General features: G+C 39.4%; 2 protein-coding genes across 8 annotated transcripts; both read right to left on the reverse strand.

Annotated features, from left to right (window-relative positions):
- Positions 1-1,479: 1,479 nt before the first annotated feature.
- b3gnt9 (UDP-GlcNAc:betaGal beta-1,3-N-acetylglucosaminyltransferase 9) lies at positions 1,480-9,574 on the reverse strand. Of its 5 annotated transcripts, none has more exons than XM_042411196.1 (8): positions 9,494-9,574; positions 9,303-9,406; positions 7,044-7,462; positions 6,438-6,557; positions 4,321-4,677; positions 3,146-3,387; positions 2,781-3,036; positions 1,480-2,690 (listed from the first exon to the last, which is right to left on the reverse strand). In XM_042411196.1, exons 3-8 carry the CDS (start codon positions 7,149-7,151, stop codon positions 2,349-2,351), a joined length of 1,425 nt encoding a protein of 474 aa, XP_042267130.1. In that variant the 5' UTR covers positions 7,152-7,462; positions 9,303-9,406; positions 9,494-9,574; the 3' UTR covers positions 1,480-2,348. The 5 variants fall into 5 exon arrangements, with proteins under 5 accessions (XP_042267130.1, XP_042267131.1, XP_042267129.1 ...); XM_042411197.1 differs by having other exon boundaries at positions 7,044-7,283; positions 7,394-7,462; positions 9,303-9,568; XM_042411195.1 differs by having other exon boundaries at positions 9,303-9,402; positions 9,494-9,565.
- Positions 9,575-12,160: 2,586 nt separating this feature from the next.
- On the reverse strand, positions 12,161-22,204 carry bbs2 (Bardet-Biedl syndrome 2). 3 transcript variants are annotated; one of them, XM_042411903.1, is made up of 18 exons: positions 22,150-22,204; positions 21,247-21,376; positions 20,837-21,064; positions 20,413-20,538; positions 19,353-19,415; positions 19,092-19,169; positions 18,780-18,884; positions 18,427-18,513; positions 18,141-18,276; positions 17,483-17,622; positions 16,697-16,826; positions 16,423-16,594; positions 16,128-16,257; positions 15,446-15,565; positions 14,679-14,816; positions 14,240-14,352; positions 13,626-13,774; positions 12,161-13,365 (listed from the first exon to the last, which is right to left on the reverse strand). In XM_042411903.1, the coding sequence occupies exons 2-18, from the start codon at positions 21,361-21,363 to the stop codon at positions 13,259-13,261; spliced, it is 2,139 nt and encodes a 712-aa protein (XP_042267837.1). In that variant the 5' UTR covers positions 21,364-21,376; positions 22,150-22,204; the 3' UTR covers positions 12,161-13,258. The 3 variants fall into 3 exon arrangements, with proteins under 3 accessions (XP_042267837.1, XP_042267836.1, XP_042267838.1); XM_042411902.1 differs by lacking the exon at positions 22,150-22,204 and adding an exon at positions 21,911-22,134; XM_042411904.1 differs by lacking the exon at positions 22,150-22,204 and adding an exon at positions 21,811-21,835.
- Between the last annotated feature and the right edge of the window lie 1,473 nt (positions 22,205-23,677).

Consider the following 23,677-nt stretch of genomic DNA (forward strand, 5'->3'; position numbering starts at 1 on the left):
TATATTTATTTACCTCAGTTGATATTTGGCTCATTCTAGCATTCACTGGGCATGAAATTGTTGTATTATCTTCTCCTATAACACACCAAATCACAAAATGGTTGTCTGGGTTGCTGGGTATTGTAGGCACAAGACAACGTCATAGTTGGAAACTTGTGTGTCCATAACTGTCACATACAGTACCAGTCAAAAGTTTGGACACATGTACTCTTTCAAGAGATTTTCTTTATTTTTACTATTTTCTACATTGTAGGACAATATTGAAGACATCAAAACTATAAAATAAAACATATAGAATCATCAGCACAACTGATGGTCTCAAACACATTAAGAAGGCAAGAAATTCCATCAATTAACTTTGACAAGACCACCTGTTAATTGAAAACCATTCCAGGTGAAAACCTCATGAAGCTGGTTAAGATATTGCCCATAGTGTGCAAAGCTGTCATCGAGGCAAACAGTGGCTACTTTAAGGAATGAAAAATATGAAACATATTTTGGTTTGTTTGTTAGAAACACTTTGTTGTTTACTACATAATTCCAAATGTGTTATATCATAGTTTTGATGTCTTCAGTATTTTTCTACAATGTAGAAAATAGTAAAAATAAAGAAAAACCCTTGAATGAGTAGGTGTGTCCAAATATTTGACTGGTATTGTATGTAAATCAGCAATGGGACATACATACAGTAATCACATCAGTGAATCCCTGTGTGTGGAGGATCCTTCCACACACTTTATTCAAAAAGCAACTTATAATTGTTTTAATTAATAAACAGTCTAATGTCCCAGATCCAAAACTCTAAATACCCACACTGACCAACTTTTCTGTACATTTACACTGACAGTGTGTCTGCATTCAGCCTGACGCAGTTAAGACCTTCGTGACCCCATTCCTGCAGCCACAGTCATGCATCTTATGATAAATTTATGACTTAACAATAATGTGTGTCTCCCTGAACAAGAATGGCATTTTTTGGGGCACTGACAATGAACCATGTTGTTGACTAAAACCTCTCACCAACCAGCCTCACAAGTTTTTGGCAAGATACCATTTAACCAAAAAGCACATTCTGTACACCAGGTTGATTATTTATCTGCTTAAGTTGAGCATTTGAAGTGTCATAATTATGGAACATTTTTCTAAACATCTCAAGTTTACTTTTACTTTAACATTTACTTCACTTAACATCTAAAATCAAATTAGCTGTTGTTTTAAAGCTTTCAGAATTGAAAGTTGTACTGAACAGAGTGCAAAATCTAAATTATTAAATTCAAAATGTGTGCAAGGCATAACACTATTTTTCAACTACATCCATTGTGTTCCACGTGATCCATCTAGATCTGTGAATGTGTTTTTCTGTTGGAATGCAGTTAAATATGACTGTTTCTCTGTATAAATCTACCTTACAGCATTTTGAATTTTTTTTTAAAACATGACGGTGAGTATATAAAGAGGTTTAAAGAAAAACACAAAAAGTAACACAAAACAAATCAAGTCATTATAATTATAGTAATAACTGAAATGTTCACATGAAATGTGAAAAAAGAGTGTTCACATGCCTGACTGCGGCCTTCTCACAAACACTCAGCAGAGGTTTTGTTGCATGTGTGTGTATGTGTGTGAGTGTGTACTATGGTCCCAGCTAGCTCCCAGTGTGCAGCCGGTTTCCATTTAGGCATCATTTGTTGTTCCTCCAGGGAACAGATACTGTGACCGTCCATGTGTGCATCTATCCAGCATTAAGGGAGAAAAGAACATCTCTGCAAGTTACCTCTGATTCACATCAGACCATGAAGAGTCTCTTCTGTCTTCCCACACGCCCAGTACACAGCCATCTGCAGTCCTGACTGTCCACATAGTCCAATGAATGTCAGAATATTAACATTGCATTTACACTTCAATGGGGTTAAACCAGCAAACCACATTTCGTTATGTTGTCTTTTCGGATTGCTTGTTGCTGTGCAAACAATTACAGCACATTACATTCAAAGTCTTACATCAAATTTATGGTTAAAAAAGACACAAGACACAAAAGACAATTATAATAACTTGAGAGCAATCTTTCATACAAATCCAGGTCTTGCTGCACTGCTGTTCACAAACACTGTATGAACAAACACTCTGATAGCAGAAGCCTAAATTCTCTTTGGGCTTCCTTACTGAAAAACCTGAAGCACATTTGGCCTTTGCCAATTCATTTCCCCAAAGACAATCTGCCAGGTTGGATAAAAGTTTCATATGAGTCAACTGTGCTTTTAAAAACATCACAGGGCTTTCAAGTTGGCCACATCCATTTTCTACATGCTCGGGCTCTTGCAGATCCCACTCATCCCTGCCGGAAGTCACTAATGCGTGACAAACACCTGCTTCTCACCGTAGTCAGTCTCCTCTCCTGCATCTCCCACCTTATCCTTCCACCTGAAGGGCCAGGACGTTGGGCTGGTCCTGTTGTGGCAGCTCAGTTTGGGGTCATGCAGCAGGTTCCACATGAGCCAGATCTGGGGCACACTGAGGCTGTGAACAACCATGAGTTCCCGGTAGAAGCAAGGGTCAAATGTCTGAAGGTGGGGTGCTGCAGATGGTCGGGGAATTCCAAAAGTCCGAAAGCCCCGGTGGCGAGACGGTTTAACGCCAATCAGCTGGAGGCACATTCCCAGAAAGACATCATCAATGGGGAACAACTCCACCTAGAGGTAAAAAAAAAAATTGTATATCAAAGAATTCTTAAAAACAGACACACTAAGTTGTTAAAATTTATTTTTCTAACTTTTAAGTACCTGTTGACAGGCAGTGCTAAGTCTCCGAGCTGTATGTCCAGACATGACAAACCCTCCTCCCCCAGCATAAGATGGGTACAAACCCCCTCCATACATAAACTCTGGCACGTAATACTTGGAACTTCGGCGTCGAATGGGTTTAGCATGGACAATAATATCACCAACAAAGAGATCCTCATCTGACTTTTGACCTTGTAGCATCTCTAGTATGTTTTCTATGTTCACATACACATCAGCATCACCCTTGAAGATGAACCTGTATGAGAAATCATAACAGGAAAAGACAAGAAAGACATCAGGTATGAGTCACATAATGCTAGGAATTAGCTCAACTCATGATTCAGATTAGTTTTATGGAGACTGACTCGACATGAGGACAGCTGCTGTTGATCCATTCCAGAAAGTGTGTTTCCTTCAGTGTCAGGTTGAAGAAGGTGTCCTCAAAGTCCCACAGCAGGATGTCCCTATAGGTTTCACTCTCATAGGCCAGGAGCCGATCCCACAGAGGCAAGGCAGTCCGATTCCTGGGAACACCCAGTAGGAAAAGAGTACGGATGGACACACCATTTTTGAAATGTCCTTCTTTACCCCAGGTCCGACGTACCACCTGAAAGAATTAAATGTGGAGAGAGAGAGATTATTTTGTTGACTAAGAAACTGAGTGAATAAAACATCAGCTCAGACCTGTGTTTTAATTGATTGACAGCAAAAAGTGTTGTTAACACATGAAGTCGACATGGTGAATAGTTGTTTACATGTCAAGCAGACAGAGCAAAATTAACATTCCTTTGGGGTCATAATGGTGTCCAATATTCACTCTCCTAGTTCTGTTTTGATCTCCACCAAGTCCTGAGAGAAACATCTGGCCCTTCAGCTGCTAAATGCTCTACTCTGTTCACCAGCCAATAGCTAACTTTGTGTGAGCTGGAAAACCAAAACAATGAGCTGAAAGACGTGAAAACGCTGCCATTTGAGGCAGTGGAACAAGCTGTAAACACAACACTTACATATTATAAACATATAAAGTTATTATGGCGAACTAATTTTTATTTCACCTGATGAACGTAAGTCCAATTTCAAGCTCTCTGTTTTGGTTTCCACCAACTCCTGAGAGAAATATCTGGCTCTTGAGCTGCTAAATGCTCCACTATGTTCACCAGTTAGTCGCTAACTTTATCTGGCTGTCGTTTGGTGCTGAAAAGGGAGAGTTCAGTGGGTTTATCGGAGCTTTTTCACAGAATACATCTGCCCGCTGCATGTAGAAACGACACTGTTGACAGCGGTGAACCAAAACTGCAGAGTTGCGGGACGGAAAACAAAAAAACAAAAACAATGAGCTGAAAGACACTAAAAAGAGCTGAGGGCAACTGCAGAGTTCGGTGATAATTCTCTGTGGGTTCATTATTACTTGGGACCCCTTTCACATTACATGTAGGCATTTAATCCATGTTATTATCCAAACAACACAGCTTAATTACTTTGCTGATTCACAGCAAAAGTTTTAGTGGCTAATATTTTTTCTGGCAAAGGCATATTTTACCTGCCGCTTATCAAAATCCGCAGCAATAGATTTCACTGCGATGAGCATGTAGGGAGCAGTGGTAGACCCTCTTCCTCCTCCTCCTTCTTCCTCTGCTCCAATGTGACATTTTTCTGGTTGGTCTATGAGCAGCTTAAAGTTTCTGTTATCCTTCTCTCTCAGATAGCTCTCAAAGTCAAATGGTGGCAACGTGGGTAGAGGATTGCCAGTGGCCTTGGTCGGCACAACATTCTTCTGTCGTGACCTGGATTTTCCCTTAGGTTTGACCTGAGGTTTGGATTTGGGCTGAGGAGGTTTAGACTTGGACTGGGGCCTGCATGCAGGCAGCTGTGGCTCTGAAGGGCTGGATGGTAACTGCTAATTAGGAGAAATGATGTAAGACAGAGGACATTTATTAAAACAAATGTCATTTCAATGAACGTATTATAAATTTAGCGACTATGTGCAAACATGCATAAGTAGTGAACAAAAATAAGAAAGCTAAAAAGCTAAAATAACACTGAAGATATCACCATAATTTCTGTTTATACTGCTTCATGTTTATCTCTTAATGGTTCATATAAAACATCATACTGATGCACTCAGTATGAATGTTCATGCAACACATACTGCTTGTGGATTTCAGCTCATCATTGCAAAACACCAGCAGACAGTATATGAGTATATCTCCACACTCACTGCTGTTTCTCTGTGAGCACAAAGAGCATCATTTCCTTAAGTGAGGTGTGAGCTACACTAACAAATAATGATTTCCTTTCAACAACTTCAGGTCAACATATCACATCCAACCCTGGTCTGGTTTCACTGATTCGTCACAGAAGTCTTCCTCACATCATCCTGCAAAGTCATCTCTGCCTTCACTTATCACTTGAAACACTTACTTTCTAACAGTCTCTGCAAACCAGGATAACGTTACTTTTCGTCATGTGATGTAAAATCAACCACAACATAATGACACCAAATACAGATGGAAACTGATGGCTTGACAAATGTGTGAAATGAGAATAATGCTGACCCAAATTTAAAAACCTATTTGATATAAATGTATCCTGGTAAATTCTACATGTTACCATTTTCTTGAAACTCACCAGATTAGGGTGATGCAAATCGCAACAAGTTGTATAGTGGTGCAAATTCATATTTTACTGTTGAAACAAGTGTACATGCAAGGTTCGACGCACTTATTATTCAGTTCCATAGTCTGCCCATATCTTCATGCTGTATTCTTACAACCACATTGCTGTGGTTCAGCAGTGAAGCCACTTGCACAGATGAAATGGTATTGAAATTTTTGCTTATTGTACAGTGTTTTCCAATTTCCAGCTGACAGCCTCTGGTTAGTATTATTCATTGGTGACCCCTTGCTGTTCCCTCTAATATTTCCAGTGGCACACCAGTGTGTTGCAACACAAATTTAAAAACAATGACCTTAAAGCAGCGTTAGTTGATTTTTTGGCCACTTGGGGGCAGCAGAACAAGCTGTAAACACAACACTGATATATTATTACATTATAAAGTTGTTACGAATGTCTCAGATGTGTGAAAAAACAGTTGGCTATTTACACATCCAGCAGACACAAAATAACATTAGCATTCATTTAGAGTCGTGTTTCTACAATAGTACAATATTCACTCCATTTGTTTTAGTCTCCACCAAATCCTGAGGGGATTATCTGGCTATTTGGCTACTCCACTATGTGAATCATTTAGGTGTATCAGAGGTGTATCAAAGCTTTTTTGCTGAAAATAGAAGCTTACTGCATCTGAAACCAAAGCTGATGAGGAAGATGAGACTGAGCCAAAACATTAGAGCTGTGGGCGGTGAGCAATGAGCTGAAAGATGCTAAGAAGTGATAAAGGGAACTGCAAAGTTGGTGGTAATTCAATGTGAGTTCATCACTACGAGCAACCCCTTTCACATTATACATTGTCCTTTGATGCACCGTTAGTATAAAATGTGCAGCTTTAAATTTCCAGTAAAAACATTATACTTACACCCATCATACACATAATACATTGTACTATGAATGAAGCTACTCTGATTCTGATACCTACATGCAAACATGCACATGCACGCACACACACACATTCATAAACTGTATCAGATCAGGTCATACCCCTGGAGACTCCTGGCCAACTTTGGCCCCATTGGCTCCCAGCAGGGTTCGGCTGGAGCTGGTAGAGCTATGGATCTCCAGCTTCCACTCAGGTCTGTCCCACCCAGAGGACACCAGGACCTGGAGAGAGAATTTTGTGGGACATTGGAAAAGGACAGGTAATTTGTTAAGACTTGATAAGTACTTTATGATAGGGAGAGGTTTGTGCACTATAGCAAAGCAAAACTTTAAATACTGCCTTGTGGTTGTATGCCTCCACCAACCGGCTAAGTTGCAGTTTACATCCATGTCTGTCCAGACTCACATAATATTAGTAGTGAAAACTTTGAAGGAATTTAATAAAAGGTATTAAGTGTATTTTCCTTGTATGTGTTCACATGTTTGGCCAATAACGCTGATTCTGATGGAACACAAAGTTGTAGCCATGACAGTAGACGATGCTTCAGATATGGATGTTGCTGCAAAGTGGGTGTGTAGTAAAGTGGGTGTGTCACGCAGATTGACCTTTCTCGAAAACACAATGCCTCCGACCACGGCTCTCGCTGGCACGGAGGCATAACTATCTAAATCTAGCCACTCCTGTGCTGTGACTGGTTCTGTCCTTACCTGGCGGGCGTACAGCAGCAGGCAGAATAGCACCAGTAGCAGCATCGTGCACATCACATCTCCCTTCACGTGGAGGATCCTCCTCATCATTACCATCTTCCTCAGCATCTTCTGAAGACACTGACTTCAGTTAAGTATTGAACAGGAATGCATTGAAAAGGGGCAGCTGCAGTTTATACTGCATCTCAGCTTGGAGGGGTTCACCACTTTTATCTGGGTTTGTAGGCTACTCTGCTGAGTCTGAAAAAGAGATACGAGGATATTCCTCTCTCCTCTCTGCTGCATTGCCAAATTGTACCTCGAACTTCACAGTTTGTCTGTAAAAACACATCTTATTGGCTCCTTCGTACATATCACTGGATCCATTGTGTCAGTCTTCATCCTCCCCTACTCCTCAGGCAGCAGTGGACATGTGCATCCTGGACAATAAAAGCAACAATCAAAGCTATAACCAAGACAACACAACAAGCAGGAAATAAAAGCAATGTGAAAGTGAATAGGATTTGGTTGAAGTCCTTAAATACTGAAATGAAACATAAACTATTCAGCTCCTTATTGCTTGTCCCCTCCTCACTACTTTCACTTTACTGAGGAGGTAGAGCCATAAATCAATACAGTCATTTGTTTCTGTACAGGAATCACACTTGTGTTGTCTTGCATACTTATTATTACTTTTATTATTCCGTATGTTTCTTTGCTCGTCTGTAACTCAAAAACCATCCAACCAACACATACCGTTCTTATATCAAACTGTGCACAATTATGCATAAATGTATGCAAATGTATGCTACATTTGCATACATTATGCATCTGCATATTTAATACATATTTAACTACTTTTTGATGTATTAAAATAAGAATACATAGACTTCCATTGTATTTATAAGTCTGCCACTGTGTACAGTAGAAACTCCATTCAAATGTCATAATGCTCAGTGTGACATGTTGATCAAACGTTATGGTTTATGAGTGATAAAATAGATGGAAGTTAATGAAGCCCCATCTGCTCCCATTGTATTTATAATACAGCAATTTTAGAGCAATTTCAACTTCATTCAGTCTCCACATGCTTATCATCCCTTTATGAACTCATGATTACAACATTACAGCATATGTTAAGCCAATGAGCTGTTTTCAGTTCCAGTATGCTACTGAATTTACAGTAGCAACTTCATGCAAGTTTCCAAATATTGACTTCAACATGCAAATGAACTGTGATGGACCATATCATTCTAGAAATTATATTTTTTTCCAATGACATTTTCTCCCCTCCGCTCCCCTCCCCTCCCATCCCCACCCCTCTCTTCCCCTCCCCTCCTCCTGTGTCAGCAACTCTCCTGTTAGCAGCAGTTTTTAGGCTCCAAGGGCTTTGGGGGGAAACAGGCTTTAAGATGCCACCAGAGTAATTAGCTGCTGGCTATATTAAAGAATGAGACGACCCAACAGACGTGTAATGTGTAATGTGATTTCATGTATTCAGTTATCAGTGTCTTTTTTTAATTTTCTTTTTTTTTTTTTTTTTTTTTTTTTGTTGTTGGTAGAGCACCTGTCCCCCAAAATGTCTGTGCACGGCCCTGGTTATACTACACTAAGAACATCAAATGCATATAATACTAAACTACTGCAAAACACAACAGTGCAAAACCAAACTATTCAGTTTGTCAGCTGACAGCAGTCACACACATATTTTCTTCAGGAAATGCTCCTTTCCAAGTTTTATTTATTACAACGACTACTTACATTTTCAAATGATCATTATTTACTTCCCAGCATAGGTTGTTTTTTTTTTTGACAATTTAGAGTTCAAAAGTTGTCTTGGCATTTGTATGAAAAATGACTAAATTTGGCTAAAATGTTATTGATAAAATAGCAATAACTACTCCCATCCCAGTCCGTTCAGGAGGGGGAGTGTCTTATGTAAGTGAACATGATGGTACCGTCTATTTCAAAGAACACTGTGTCCCAACATTGATGTCATTTGGAGTAAACATGTCTAAATGTTGATGAAAATATTTTTGAAAAATATATTTTGAAAAACTTTTGAAAATATTTAACTCCTGAGTTATATACGTGACTCATATTGGTCACAGAGCACACATTTCCAGACAAGCAGGACTTTTCGCACAAGTTACGCAGAGAAGCTCATTTTTCGCCATGCACATCCCTCATGTTTCACTGTTTCAACAACGGACATGTCCTGTTTTATAACACAAACGTTTATGAAATGATCGATGAGTAGTGTAAGTCATGCAAACTTACCAGACGAGACGGAGGAGGGGTTCAAACTGAAAACATATGTGCTCTGGGTGTCTGAAACTGCGGCGGAGGCTCAACTTTGCAAACTGCAGCCTGAAGAAAACTGGCTTCCGAAGTTTGCGGAGAAAATGATTCAGCGATAAAAGAGGAGAGAGCAGCCCAGATGCTGTGTGTATGCGTGTGTGTGTCTGTACCTGGACAGAAGATAAGACTGTACCTCTCTGTCAGACCTGGCGCTGATGAGCCTCTCTTTACGAGCTACTGCGCTCTTGTTGCCTTTAAGTGCTGTAGGAAATATCGCTTTCACAAGTTGTCTACTGCACGACGGAAACAATGCGAACGTATAAATGTGAAGTTTTGTTAGTTTTTTGAGTTTTTGTGCAGAGGGTCTGTACTGACTGAACTTTCGTATATCTGCACCATTAACAAAATAGCACTGGAAAAGTGTTAATGATGTTAATGACAACCAACAAAAATATAAACCTCTATAACGAAATTATGATGGTTTCAACTGATTTTAGTGCGCCTTAATGAGTTAATATAGCCTGAAAGAATATGAAAATAACCGAATTGACATTAAATGAAGTGGTGATTTCAAACGTAAGGTACAGATGATAAAACTGATTCACAATATCAATATTGCTAATATACCATTTAAAATGATGGTACTTGAATATGACTTTTCATGCGCCAGTGGTCAGAAGCAGGAGCTAACCAGGAGCACGTGAAGGCAGCATCTTTAGTCTTTTAGTATGACCACGTGACTTAAATTGGAAAGGAGCAACTTCAAGCCAGATGCCAACACAGCAACTGGGGAGGATGGAAAGGGAAGAAAGAGAAGAGAGGAATAAATACAAGGGGAGTAAAAGTTTTAATAATGAGTCATGAGTTTCTGTTGTTTCTCTACAAGGGAACCAGAGAGCAGAGCCATCTACAGAAGCCTGCAGGGGACACATATTGAGGTTATTGCTTGTTGATGCTTTCCATCAGAGAAGCTTTAATTCCTCCAGCTGAGTATTGTATGAGCTGTATTTGATTTCCAGGCCTGCCACTCTAGGAAGAGGATGCACAAATGAGATTGTGTAAGTGAGGATGAGATGAAGATGAGAAGGCGAGGCCAGGAGGAAGCTGGGAAAATAAAGGCTGTGCATAAGATGAAAATGAGAATGAGAGGAGGGAAGAACACGTACTGTAATGACTCACACAGCTCAACATTCAAAGGCTCAAACTGCTTTTAACATACTTAAACCGTGTTCAAGTCAAACAAGTCACTGTGTATTTAAATACATCTTACAAGCTTCAGCAGCACACTCCACACCAGAGAGCAAACAAAAGCAGAGACACTCACAGCACGAGCAGCAGTAATAGTGATTTATGACTTCAGACTGGATCCTTATTGCCAGTGCTTTGAATCCGCCCACTCCACCAAGCCGATCAGGCAGGGATCCTTACTGAACCATATGTTGGACCTAAAGAATTCAGCTGTGAGTGGACATGTGTGGATACTATCAGACCTATATAGGAAAGTAGGGAAGTTGAGGTGGAAAAAGCAGAGAGTAAGAAATAAAAAAATGAAGAGAAGGTTTCTAGTATTATCACAGAGTAGGGTGTAGGGTATAGTGCAGCTATAATGACCTGATAAATAATAAAAACTGCATAACTTGAGCAGATTATCTTCAAAGAACAAAAGGATCTCTTGCTATGTATCGTCACAAAGAAGGTAATCATGAATAATCGGATTGTTTTATGTAAATATGCCAACTCAGACAGAATTTTTGATTTTTTTTCTTTTTTTTAATTAAGTTAATAATTGTTCTCTTCTTTCTGTCAGTGCTGCTCTACAGTATTAACACACCTCTGCTGTAAGATGTGAGTACAGTGAGAACTGAAGGATGGTAGTAATGTTTATGACTGATAGTGTTTGAGTTGTGGGTAAAGGGTTGGTTCAGATTTGCAGATTGGTTTGTGAGGGTTAGAAATGATAGGACTCACTTGTTAATTCATTGTCAGAATGCTGTATTTTCTGTTTTTTGGTTGGTATTTTTGTGAGTCAATAATAATAATAATAAAAAGTTCATATAACCATATATGTGAATAAATGAATGTAGGAATAATATATAGCATGGTTCATGTGGTAGATGCATGACCAAAAACTGGAAGTCAAATATTTCAGTAACTATATATTTTTCAATTTTTTGCTTTTCCTCTCAGAGATTATGCTCATTAACTATTTGTTTTGTGTGTTGAGTTTGTTTCACCTTGTTAATCTTTATGCTTGTGCTTTATGCATGCATATTTGATACTTATAACATTTTTACTAAGGAAAAACTACATGAATGTGGTAGAAATTGGACATTAACAACATTTGTGTAAGTGAAATGTTCCTCTGATACTTTTCAAATAATAAACAAAGTCTAGTGAGTGGAAACCCAAGTGATTACAGATGAAGCGTCCTTAAGTAAATCACTAAACCCCTGATCACTGCAGTGCAGGTGCTGAGTAGCTGACTACATGGCTTGGTATGAATCATGTACGGTATGGTATGACTCTGGGGGACTTAAGCAGTAAGTGGGCTGAAATTAATGGCGCTTCACATCTGTTCAGCAGTTTCAAAGAGATGTTCAAACACTAGGCAAAAGAGGATATCCAGTATGAGAAAAGGGACTAAAATGCTCGGCTGCTCTTTTTAGATGAGAGAACTGACCTCACTGTTTTTTCCTGAACACTAATTCTAGTTTCCAAAACCCATATTCAAACCCTGCCAGAGGTACATTCAGAATAAATAGCTGAGCAAGCCAACTTGTGAGGTAAATCATTCCCTTATGACAAAACGCCAAAGTCAACTAACAGTAACACAAACCTTTAAGTTAAGTTAATTTAATAATAATTTCTGCCACCAACACAAAATTACATTTACAGTCACTGTGTGTGATCTACAAAAAGATAAACAAGTTAAAACACAGAGCGTTGGTCCTTTGTGACATTCAGTCATTTTAAAATAGTTTTCTTTGGCTACAAACATCACACAAACACACAACAGCTGGGAGCAGAGACCTGAGTCTGAGCGAGCTGTCGTACAGAACTATCCGGGCCACCAGTGATTTCAATGGCACGACTGACTCTCGGTAGGGCTCTACGTGGGAGGAGGCCGCTCTCTGCCTCGCTCCAGCTGCGCTCTTTCTAAACATTACTGTGTCAGCTGAATTAAACAGTCAGGGTGCCGGTCCAGCAGACGCACATGTTCGCCAAATGAGCAGTTTCGATGACTTTCCTGAATTTTTAAACATTTCAAATGTGCAACATCACCTGGTATCTCTGTTGCATCTGTAGATTCACTGGACACCAGGCTCAACTCTTTTGTAACTCGTATCTAATGATGCTGTCAAACAGTATAGGGTGTGAGCAAAGTCTAGCATGTTGAAATTTTCATATCGATCAATTCCAATTAAGTTTTTTGGAAAAATGGTTTGGGGAAAGGCTCCACTTCCTGTTTTGGTCCAGCTGAAGCGTCTAAACAGTTCTATCTCTTATGCCTGCTGACTCATAATCTCGTTTTGACAATTATGTAGCTAAACTGCAACTACATCAAGCATTTCCAGACAGCCACAGAACTTGACTGAGATGGATGGCAATTTCACCATTGCACTAAGCCAGTGGTTGGCAAGTTATTTCTGTAAGCTAGCAGAATTTCCAGTTTCAATTACAGTCAAAAATATTATGGAGCTGGTGCCAAATGTTGCTGCCAGGCTGTTGCTTATTCCCTAAATCATGAAAAAAAGATAGATTAAGGCTACAACAGTGTCCCAATTCCACAATCCTAGTGTCTTGTCCTCCAAGGCTCATCGTTCTGGTGGAACATCCTTGCTGGAAACAGATACTATACAGTGCTGATCGATTGTGCTCTTGAACATCTTTCTCTTTCAATCTACTTGTCCTTTCCTGCCTTCCTCCCTCCACCCTCAGGAGGATGCGGTGCCGGCTCTCATGATCCTGAAGAGGGCGTTGACGTTATTGCTCTTGATGGCGTCTCGACAGGCGGAGATCACTTGGTTCTTGGGCTTACCCACTGAAGAGAAGGATGGAGACATTGTGATCATGGTGTGTTATCAGTATCAACAGCCCCCTCACCCACATCAGCAAAGCTTTGAATATTCATAATGTGTACAAAAGCTTTGGAGCCCCCCAAAAAAATGGAGCCAAGAGTCAATGTCCAGTCATGCAAACACTAGACAGAGCAAAACATCTGAATCCAGGATGTAAACAATACACATACTATAAATTCCAGAATCTTGCGACTTATAAACACAGAAACACACGGCGGCCTACCTCGCAGTCTACCAGCCCGCTGTATAGCCTGGTTGACAGACTTGAGACAAGCCAGTAGGGCATTGTGGTTGTTAGAGCGAATCTTATATTCATTGATAAGATCCCTGTTTAGATCGTACAGCTCTCTGTAACGCTTCTTCATAGTTGTCCTACAGAGGACAGAGAGAGAGAGAGAGAAAATCAGAGAGGGAATATGGGGAAAAAGGTGAAAAAGAAAATAAATTAGGGAGAGAAAAATATAATAGTGAGTTTGTTCCTCTGTTTGGTCCTGTGGTAAAAAAAAAAAAAAAAGACAAAATACAAGCATTCATTACAGTAGACCATTTTCACAGCAGACATCTGGACTTGCTATAGCAGAGAAGGAAAGTAAAAACTAATAACGTTAATGATGACTCTTTTCCATTAACTCTTTTCCTTTTCCAGACCTGAATGAAATGTGGTCATTATAAATTTTATTAAATACACAAGTGCTTTTTCTCCTCTAACATGTCAATATGTCTGCTGAGGTACTGTCCATGTATTACCTGTATTCAAACACAAGGATAACGATTGAGTCCAGTTCAGTATATTATCACTGAATAAAGTGGTAGTGGATGCATACTGTGGTAACTCACATGTCACCCATAAGGCGAGAATCCTCTGCTTGCACCAGCATGTTCCTAATGTAGTTGGAGTGGTCAGCCATCGCTGCAGTTAACTTCTGATGGACAGAGTGGAACTCATCCACCTAGCGTGCAGATATTCAAGACCAAATATTAAAAACACAACAGCAACAGCAACATGTTTCTGATGAACTTGTGCCTCTAGGAACAGGTAATAGCTGCAATTTCCTTATTAAAGACTAAACATAGCTTGATGTTTGTTAGCATACACAGTTGAGTGATCATTCTCTCCTAATTGTTAGTTCACATTGAAAACCAACTCCATTTAGAATTAATTTCTTGCAGTTATATCAATCATTGTGTAGGTAAAGAGGGACAGAAGATACAGTCTCTTGGATTTAATAAACAGAATAAAGTGTTTATGACAGCAGCAATCAGATTAAAGCCAAACCTCTGTGAGGGTGGTGTTTAGCTCCTCAAAGTAGCTGGGGAAATCTGCCTCTGCTGACAGGTCTTCTATTGCCAGGAATGAGGCCAGTGATTGGACCAGATCTCCTGCCAGGTCAATATCGTCGGTTCTCAGAGTGATCTGATTGGACCAATTAAAATTAATTAACTGAGTGATTTTAGTTGATTTAACAGGACATGTCAGGGGCTGTTGTAACTTTGTGGAAATTAACATTGTTTTGTTTACTCTTGATAAGGTGAAATAAAAATGATTTACACAGCCAAACAATAAAATAAGTATGCACAGTCTGACACTTTATCCTCAACTGTCATCATTTTTTTAAGTGTTCAAATATATGTAAAAAATATATTATTAACACATAAAATGTACTATTTGTATAAAAGTACTGTGTACTTACTTTACCTATTCTATTTGTAACATACATGCAATCTTATCAGAATAGTGCAAGTTCTGGCCAAGTTTGGTTCTGCATGTAATAATTTGATCCTTTCACACAGCAGGCTAAATAACAGTCATTACTCCAAACTGATCAGAGTTTTGTCCAAAATTGAAAATCAACTCTTCAAAGTAGATTGTTGGCTGTTATTCTACAAAATAAACAACAAATACTACAAATTAGTGACCTCATGTATCAATATCAATCCTCTTGTTAGGTTAAAACTGGTTGTGACAAAGTGTAAAAAAAAGCACGTGTGTGACATCAAAAACAAATAATCTTGAATCTATGGTTTTTGTATGTCTGTGTGTACCTGTCCATTGCTGGCCATGCTGATGGACAACAGTCCTCCTCCCCTTAGGGAATTAAAAGTGACGTCCGGACTGTCTACTCCCTCTGGAAGCAGGAAGTTCTGATTTAACCACATCACCACCTACACACAGCAAGATGAGATAAGATTCAGATTTATAAGCATGTCTAATTGTTATTACTACGATTATGCTGTAAGATTGTACAGAATAGTGTTGACACGATACCAAAATTATGACTTCAATATGATACCTGCCTAAATATCTTGATACTGAAATGATACCATGGCTAAAACGTAAAGCATCAGGAAAAGTAATTGAATAATATATTCAGTCTTCGTCAACAAGTCGTGGATGGTTGGCATAAGCAACTGTACTCTTGTTCAACATGAAATGTGCAGCGTGCATGTGAGAGAAAAAACTAAACGGTTTGCACGCCCACTATGCCTGCAGGGAGTGGGAGCAGAGCACTGCACACACACACGGCGCCGCTGTCGCACATCGATGCAACTCATAGGAAATACAGCTCTTACTAAAACATTGTCATTCTTCAAGTGCTGGTACTAATACAATGGGGTATAGTACAGTTTTTAAACAGCAGGGTATAGCGATACCTTTCTAGTATTAGTATACTGTCCAAGATTTATTCACTCTTGCTATTTTTCTCCAGACTCTCTGACAACCTACCCGCTGTGGCCGGTCGTTGATACTGAAAGTGACCCTTCCAGTGGGTGGAGCAGCTGAGGGGTCAACCGCGATGTCATACATGGAGAAACGAGGGAGCTGTCGATTGATTTCAAACACATGGAACTGGGTGCTGGAGTGGACAAAAGGAGTGTAGTGTAGGGGAAGAGGAGGGTGAAGAATATGAAACTCCAATATGAAATTCCTTAACAGTGCTAAAAGTTAATGAACCGCACTCAAATTATATAACTATTATGGTACGACAGCACGCACACTGCCTTACTCACACACATCTTACCTAGTTTTCCCACCAACAAAGGTTTTGATATGCAGATCTACTGGTATGTCTTTTGGGGGGACGATGGGGACTCGGACACTGCCTGACAGGTTCTGGGCGCTGGGGTGGACGACATGGCTCTCACCCTCAAATATTCCCTCTGCGAAGATGAGCACTGCACGGATAATGGTTTCTGGAGAAGATAAATTCACAAACTTATTAGTGTTTACCCAGTCAGAGCCTGAAACCTTGATCCTCAAAATGTTTGAAATTCTCAAGTGCTAAAAACTTATACCATTTGGTGTGGAAATGCTGAGCTCTACATGAGCCTTCTGGGCCTCCGTCGCAGGTCTCACTGACAGCGCCGTCTGGAGCTGAGTGTTGGCAGGAATCACACCCATGCCGCTGTGTGTCTCTGACACACCCTGAAACAATGTGACAGTTTGTGTGGATGCTCACATGTACAATATACAGCCTGATGTTAATTACAAATCCTGTATTTATCTGTATGAAGTGCTTCTATCTGTGACACAAATAGGGTTATGGCCAAAAAGTTATGATAATAAAATCAATAAGTGAAAAAAGAGAATCAGCCAAAAAAAGATTAGAAATTACAACTAGAATAGCATTCAATATGATTTACCTTAAGTGCTATATAGAAGAATAGCAATTTCATTTAACGTATATAGCCCAATATCACAAATTTGCCTTGAGGGGCTTTACAATCTGTACAGCATACAACACTTAGATCCTTAGGACTTAAAAACCTATAGTCACATTAGCTACTCTGTGAGGCTGTAAAGTTTAATACACTTTAGAAAACAGCAAGTTTTGATGAGAGATGAAAGAGCTGTGAGACGGTACTGGCTTCCTGGCCTGATGTATGATGATGTATTTGGTCTAAAAATGCAAATATTGAAAAACAATGTTTATGTAAATAATGCTATTATGTAGTACAATATCCTGTCGAGAACCATTAGATAAAATGGAAATATTCACATTGTATATTCAGAAAAAAAAGTCTTTTTGAATGTATTTTTGAATCTATCATGTGGAATTTGAATAAATGAAATATGCGTACCTTGGCATTCTCTTCATAGTTACGTAGCTCTAGCAGCAGATTCTGTTTGTGATGGCTGAGCTCTCTAATGAGGTCCTGTTCAGCACTGGAGTCCATGAGATTCCCTTTGAGATCCTTACTGGCTGGCAGATAACCACGGACTACAAGACACATGCAGTGACAACACTGATAAAACCTCTTATTCCAAGCTTAAAGGGTCTGTTCACCCAAATCATGTTTGCATGCTATGTTTGAATTAAGTTCAAAATACAGTTAAAGCTGACAGAATTTTGGTCATTAGTAACCAAAACCATCTGATAGCAGCTAGTCATTCTTTTTTTTTTTAATTTGGGTTAACTTACCCTTTAAAAAAGCACAAGGAAATGCATGAACACACACATACATAAACTTTCCTCTTTCTGACAGTTATGTAATATTTAACTGTTGGGCAGCTGATGATATATTAGTGATGACAAGGCAGTATATAACACTATAGCAATAAATGAAGGTCTTTTCCAAAACATCAGTGACATAGATGTATAAAAGCACGTATCCAACCATACATGTGAAGGCCCACATTCAACCAATTCCAACATGTCCTCACATACACACACACACACACACACACACACACACACACACACACACACATACACACACACACACACACACAACATACCCTCTCCCTCTATGGAGGTGCAGATGAGTTGTTTCTGTCCATCCAACCTATAGTCTCCCTCCACCACTCCGGCCACAGAAGAGGAGAAGTTGTCTTTGAAAATGACCTCACCCGTGCGGTCACTGCGAGCATCGATCTGGAACAACAGGAGGATGTGATTAAAAGAATAAACACCAGCTAGAGAGAGTGTGGAAATGAATGAATGATTGCGTACAAAAATCAAATGACAAATCACATTCTATGAAGTGTGAGAGAACGTTTCTAGATAGCTGAGTTGTGTGCTGACCTTTCCATTGGACCAGCCGGTGATAAGCTCCACAACCCCATCAGCATTCAGGTCAAAGGCATGGATGCTCATCGCGTGATTTTTAGACTAAATGGGGGGAGAAAGCGCACTATTAGAAGGGAGATGGAAAAAACATTATTAATATTTAAGGTATGGGTGTTTGTAAAATAGCCCTTAAAGAGTGGTGAGTTCATCAGTTGATGGCATGCTTGCTCAAATGATTAAAAGCATGCATCCAATATAACAGATGTAACATACAAATGCCTCGGATTTGAATTAGATTTACTGATGTATATTCTTACTACCTTATAAGGTTAGTTTTTCTTGTCCATTATAATAGATAACTGTGGTACCTTGATCCTCCAGTATCGTACAGTGCGGTCATAGACTCCCACAGTGCCATTAGCCAGGGCATAACCGAACCTGCTGCCGTTCATATGGCACAGTGATGTTACCGTCTGTATGATGAAGGACAGAGGGAAGTTATCATGTTAAAAAGTGTTACTCTCCTCCAGCGCAGCACAGGACAGATATGAGAATCTACAATGAATGATTGATTACAAATATGGTTGTGTGATTGACCCCTACAAAACATAATTCAACACATTTTTAAAAAGCACACCACTGTCTTGATGAATTGAGTGAAAGACAGTTCATCCATTTACCTCATTTTCAGTTATCTCAGAAACAAGCTCATCCTCTTTGAATACCCTGATGTCAAAGTCTTCAGATCCTACCAGGAGCTGTAAACACAATACACAAGAGCTGAAAATGATTTAAAATATAATACTTTTTTAAAAAATCTAAAAATTATGTTATTAATATTAATCAATTTAATTGAACATCTGGACATTTTACAGTGGAGAGCTAAAGGAAACAAGAAAAAGACACTGTAGGGGAAAAGCAGCATGTGTCTCAGGACTTACCTCATTGTTCCCATCTCCAGTGAAGTCACAGAGCACTAAAGATCTGACATTATCTCCGGTTACCTAAGAACAAGATACTTTGTGAATACAACCCACATAAATTTTGATTCAGTCATTTAAAGTTACAATTAAAGCTGACAGGGATTGAAAGTAACAACAATGATAAAAATATGCATTCACTTAACTATCTACTAATGTGAAGTAACAGCCCGTCCTCACAAGAAAAACAACAATATAGGTCAAAAACTCAGCCGGCAAAAATGACCTATAGTTACCATCTAGTGGCTGTAGTAATTATGAGCCAGGGAAGTGACGGAATTCAGATGACGTCAATATAAGGTGACTAATTTTCTCATGAGGAGAAGGCAGGTTGGGTGGATGGCTGGATAGCAAAAAAGATAGATGACAAAAAAGTAGCCGCAGGAGATTGCTGTTCCTTTCCCGTTTCCAACCATGAGTCGGGAGAGTTTTTTAAAAACCATAACTTCGATCGTCATGGTATTTACTGTTGCCATGATGATGAAGGTTATGTCACTTTAAGGATGTAACTTTAACCCATACCATGTTTCAAGCGATCATTTTAACCCAAACCATGTGTTTTTTGTGCCGTCATTATATATACACAACATCATTATTTTTGATGATTACTGTTGACAGAGGCGGCATATTAGAAAACACTCCTATGGGTTGTTCTGGAGTGCAGGTACAATCGACCTATGTGGTCGTTTCATTAAGAGAATGTGTTGTGTAATTAATAGGCCGAACCAAATAAATTGAGCAAATGATCTCGTCCAGTAAGTGGCCATGAAATGGTTGGATATATGGAAATATAACAAATGAAAATGTGCTGTTAACTTGGTAGATTTATTATTAGTTCAGGACAAATTCTAAGGTTTTAGACATTAAGTCACATTTTTTACTTTTACACCACACTTTACTACAGTTTGATGAAGTGTCACTGGCTCACGAGTTGTTTGTTATACTGTTACTCAATGAAACAAACTTTTTAAATGTAAGACACACTGTAGTGTATTCTGATATTAAAATGTTGTCTTCTTACTGTCCAGAAATGGTCATTGCCTTCGTAGTCAAAGCCTTGTAAGGCACAGTTCCCTCCGATGACAGCAAGAGGATTCGGGATGTTCCCGAGTTTCCCCAACACAATAGCGTTGGCCCCATCTGTCACCTACACCCACACACAACAGAAACAGAAAACAAGGTATATTTGGCTCCTCTGCTGAGTGAAAAGCATTTCTACTTGAACCATTGTCATTGAACTTTATTATTTTTTATTTGTTTATCAGCAAAATAACTAATAACTAAAATTACAGAAATGTGACAAAAATTGCTTATGCCAAGCAATAACCTCTATTCTACAATATATATTTTTCATTCTGATTAGTTTGTCTAAGGCTGCGTTCCCAGTAGTCCTTACCACTACATCCTAAGTTAGCCCTCCACCTATTCTTCTCAGTTCCACTCACCTCTCTGTAGAATATATCAGCATTGTCATGGACATCATAGGCCAGCAGGTTGGTCTGGGATCCCACTAACAGTGTGTCCCCAGTGGTGTTTGGTCCCAGTGTACCTGCCGTCAGACAAGTAACTGCCTGGTTGATGTTTAGCAGAGAGATGTCGGAGTCCTGGGTGCTCTGGCTCAGTCGGTGGGCCACAGGTCTCTGACCACGAGCATGAGGGTTGTGGATAAAAACCTTGAGAAGATAATGAGAAGAGAGTTCATGGCACACGATGAAAAAGTATTAAATATGAAGTATTAAAGTAACAAATTGATCCTTTACTTCCCATCATGGGGAAATCATGTACTCAGAGAGAAAGCATGCTTCTACCAATCTACTTTTTGTTCATGCTAAACTCTAAAGTAAATTTCTCTCACCTTTCCAGCCTGTGTGGCTGCAGTAAGGCATGGGTGGACTCCATCAAATTTTCCTATAGTCACCATGCGGGGGTTTATCTTGTGGTTCAGCTTAAGAGTGAATATGGGGACCAACATCGTGCCTATACTCCTAATCAGATAAGAGCCAAGAAGACAAGAGCAGTATGAGCATTTTTTAGGATTGGAGATATTTTCATATAATCATTTAAAGAACGGCAACTCAAGTGCATCAGAAAAAAAGGTTACCACGCATGTAACCAAGTGACAATGCGTGATTTTGCTACACTAATGTAATTACAGGCTTTACTTCAGGCACCCTGTGGAGAGTTCTGTTGCCTAGCAACAAAGAGTGGCAAGCCAAAGCTTTTCATCTGGCTAGCGTTAATCTCCCTGTCGTTTGCTCTACAAGAATGCCAACCGTGTAACAACCAGAAATCATACATAGCTCTTCAACATAATCATAAACGCTGTATCAATGTCAAGTATAATATTAAGCTTTCGAAAGAAAATAAATTCGCCTAAATTCGTCTTCATTGCCTTGCAAATCTAGCATAACTAGCTCACGTTAACGACGCTGGCTACAATGTTTCCGGAAACAACTCCAAACTATTGACGACACTACAACAAACGAAATCACCGTAAAGATACGTGTAAATAATATCACCTGGCCCCCGCCTCAGCTGCAAATGTTGGATTTTTCTCTAAATAGGCTAGCCAGTTTACGAACTAGCAGATAGCACGTCAACGGAGGCGGTGTTATTTTTTTCCCACCCGCATTGTGTGAAGACCCGCCTACTCTGCCTTTGATTGGCTCTGATCCTGATATTCTTACCCTAACCCAACCATCTCACTCCTCATACCTAAACTTAACCAAACCTACCAACCAAGGCAACGAGTACTAACCAATCATTGGCAGAGTAGAGCGGATCCTCGCGGAATGCGGGTGAGGAAAAAATAAGGCAACTCCGAGGTGACTGTCAACAACGATTTCTGGTCTGCTGTTTTCAAAATAAAAGATCAACTTTCTACAAAGGACCTGTTATGTTTTTGTCATTAACTGAAATGACTGACCAAGAGGAGAGTTAGTAATACTAGTCGCCCAAAAAACCTCTTTAACGCTCTATTAAGAAAGACTTTGTAAAAGATCAAGTAGATCTAAAAAATAATACATTTAATTTGTATAGCACTTTCATAGTGGAACTCAAAGCCCTACAGTATTAATAACATGGAACAAACAACAAAGAAAATAGTAAGAGTTAAGATGGAAAGGCCTTCCTTTAATTAAAGTTTATTAATTACAGTAATAGTGTTACAGCTGGTGCAAGCAGGATAACAGGAATACAGGGAAAGGACCCAAATGCAGATGACCAATAGAGTTCAATGATTTAATGATGAACTTGAGATACACACACTTACAGAGTAAGTGATGCAGGCAATGCTAAAACAGTTCAAAAACAGGCAAAGGTATCCAAAAGGGAGCAGGCAAGAATCAGAAGTCCAATATTCAGGCAGAAGGTCAAAAACAGGCCGGACACCTACAGGTTTTCAGGTTACAAACAATGGATAACAGACTGGAGGCTAGAAAGCAAAGACATGAAGCATGGCAACTTAACAATCTGGCAGAGAATAAAAGAAATGGACCACTATGAGTAATGAGTGTCTGATGAGGGAATGAATTTCAGGTGAAGAGTGGGCAAAGTAGGCCAATTAACTGCAGGACTGATGAGAAGTGGGACCAGGTGTGTAGATGGGGAAATGAGAGAAGGTCCGAGGGCATCTGGTGGACAGCTTGAGGATGGCAGGTCTGGGAAGTTGGAGGAAAGAACATGGCCTGACAGAAGTAAGCAGGAGCTGGAGACAGAGAGCAATGGAGAGGGCTGGGGATGAGAGAGCGTGGCTGCAGAGAGGGACTCAGGAGCAGAGCGTCACAAACAGTAGAATCTCCATTAAACTTAGACCCACTCCCTCCCTCCCCCTCAAACACATACAACCCGAAACAATAATTGGGTCTAACAATTAAAATAACATAAATAATAATAAACCAAATTAAATACAAGTAGCTTACAGGGTATACATAAGATCAAATAGCCATTGTTGCATGAGTCATACATTGGTATGGTTACTCAATGAAAGATAAAGGGATAAATGTCAGAATATGGAGTATTCAGTAAGAGGTCATAAGCAGTGACAAGAAAATATAAAATGTAAACATAAAAATACTGCACACGTACAGTATGTCAGGAGACAAACATGATAGCGCAGTAATTGATTAGTAATCATTCACACTGGATGGCTGGTTTGCTCTATTAGGAAAGAATAATTTTATTAGGATTGAATAGAGCTAGGAAATATTTGAGTGAAATGAATATTGGTAATGTATTGCAGAAAAGGGATATGTACCAGCAGAGACATTCTGTCATTGACCATTCTA

The sequence above is a fragment of the Thunnus maccoyii genome, chromosome 5, assembly GCF_910596095.1.
Source record: "Thunnus maccoyii chromosome 5, fThuMac1.1, whole genome shotgun sequence".
Taxonomy (NCBI): domain Eukaryota; kingdom Metazoa; phylum Chordata; class Actinopteri; order Scombriformes; family Scombridae; genus Thunnus; species Thunnus maccoyii.

Excerpts from the sequence above, each read along its gene's own strand:
- b3gnt9 (XM_042411196.1), bottom strand. The coding sequence starts at position 7,151 with ATGCTGAGGAAGATGGTAATGATGAGGAGGATCCTCCACGTGAAGGGA. Across the intron at positions 6,558-7,043 it reads TGCTGCTGTACGCCCGCCAG|GTCCTGGTGTCCTCTGGGTG; the intron begins GTAAGGACAGAA and ends TTCTCTCTCCAG. Across the intron at positions 3,037-3,145 it reads AGCAGCTGTCCTCATGTCGA|GTTCATCTTCAAGGGTGATG; the intron begins GTCAGTCTCCAT and ends TTTCTCATACAG.
- bbs2 (XM_042411903.1), bottom strand. The coding sequence starts at position 21,363 with ATGTTGGTCCCCATATTCACTCTTAAGCTGAACCACAAGATAAACCCC. Across the intron at positions 19,416-20,412 it reads GCAATGACCATTTCTGGACA|GTAACCGGAGATAATGTCAG; the intron begins GTAAGAAGACAA and ends TCTTGTTCTTAG. Across the intron at positions 16,258-16,422 it reads TTTGTTGGTGGGAAAACTAG|CACCCAGTTCCATGTGTTTG; the intron begins GTAAGATGTGTG and ends TGTCCACTCCAG.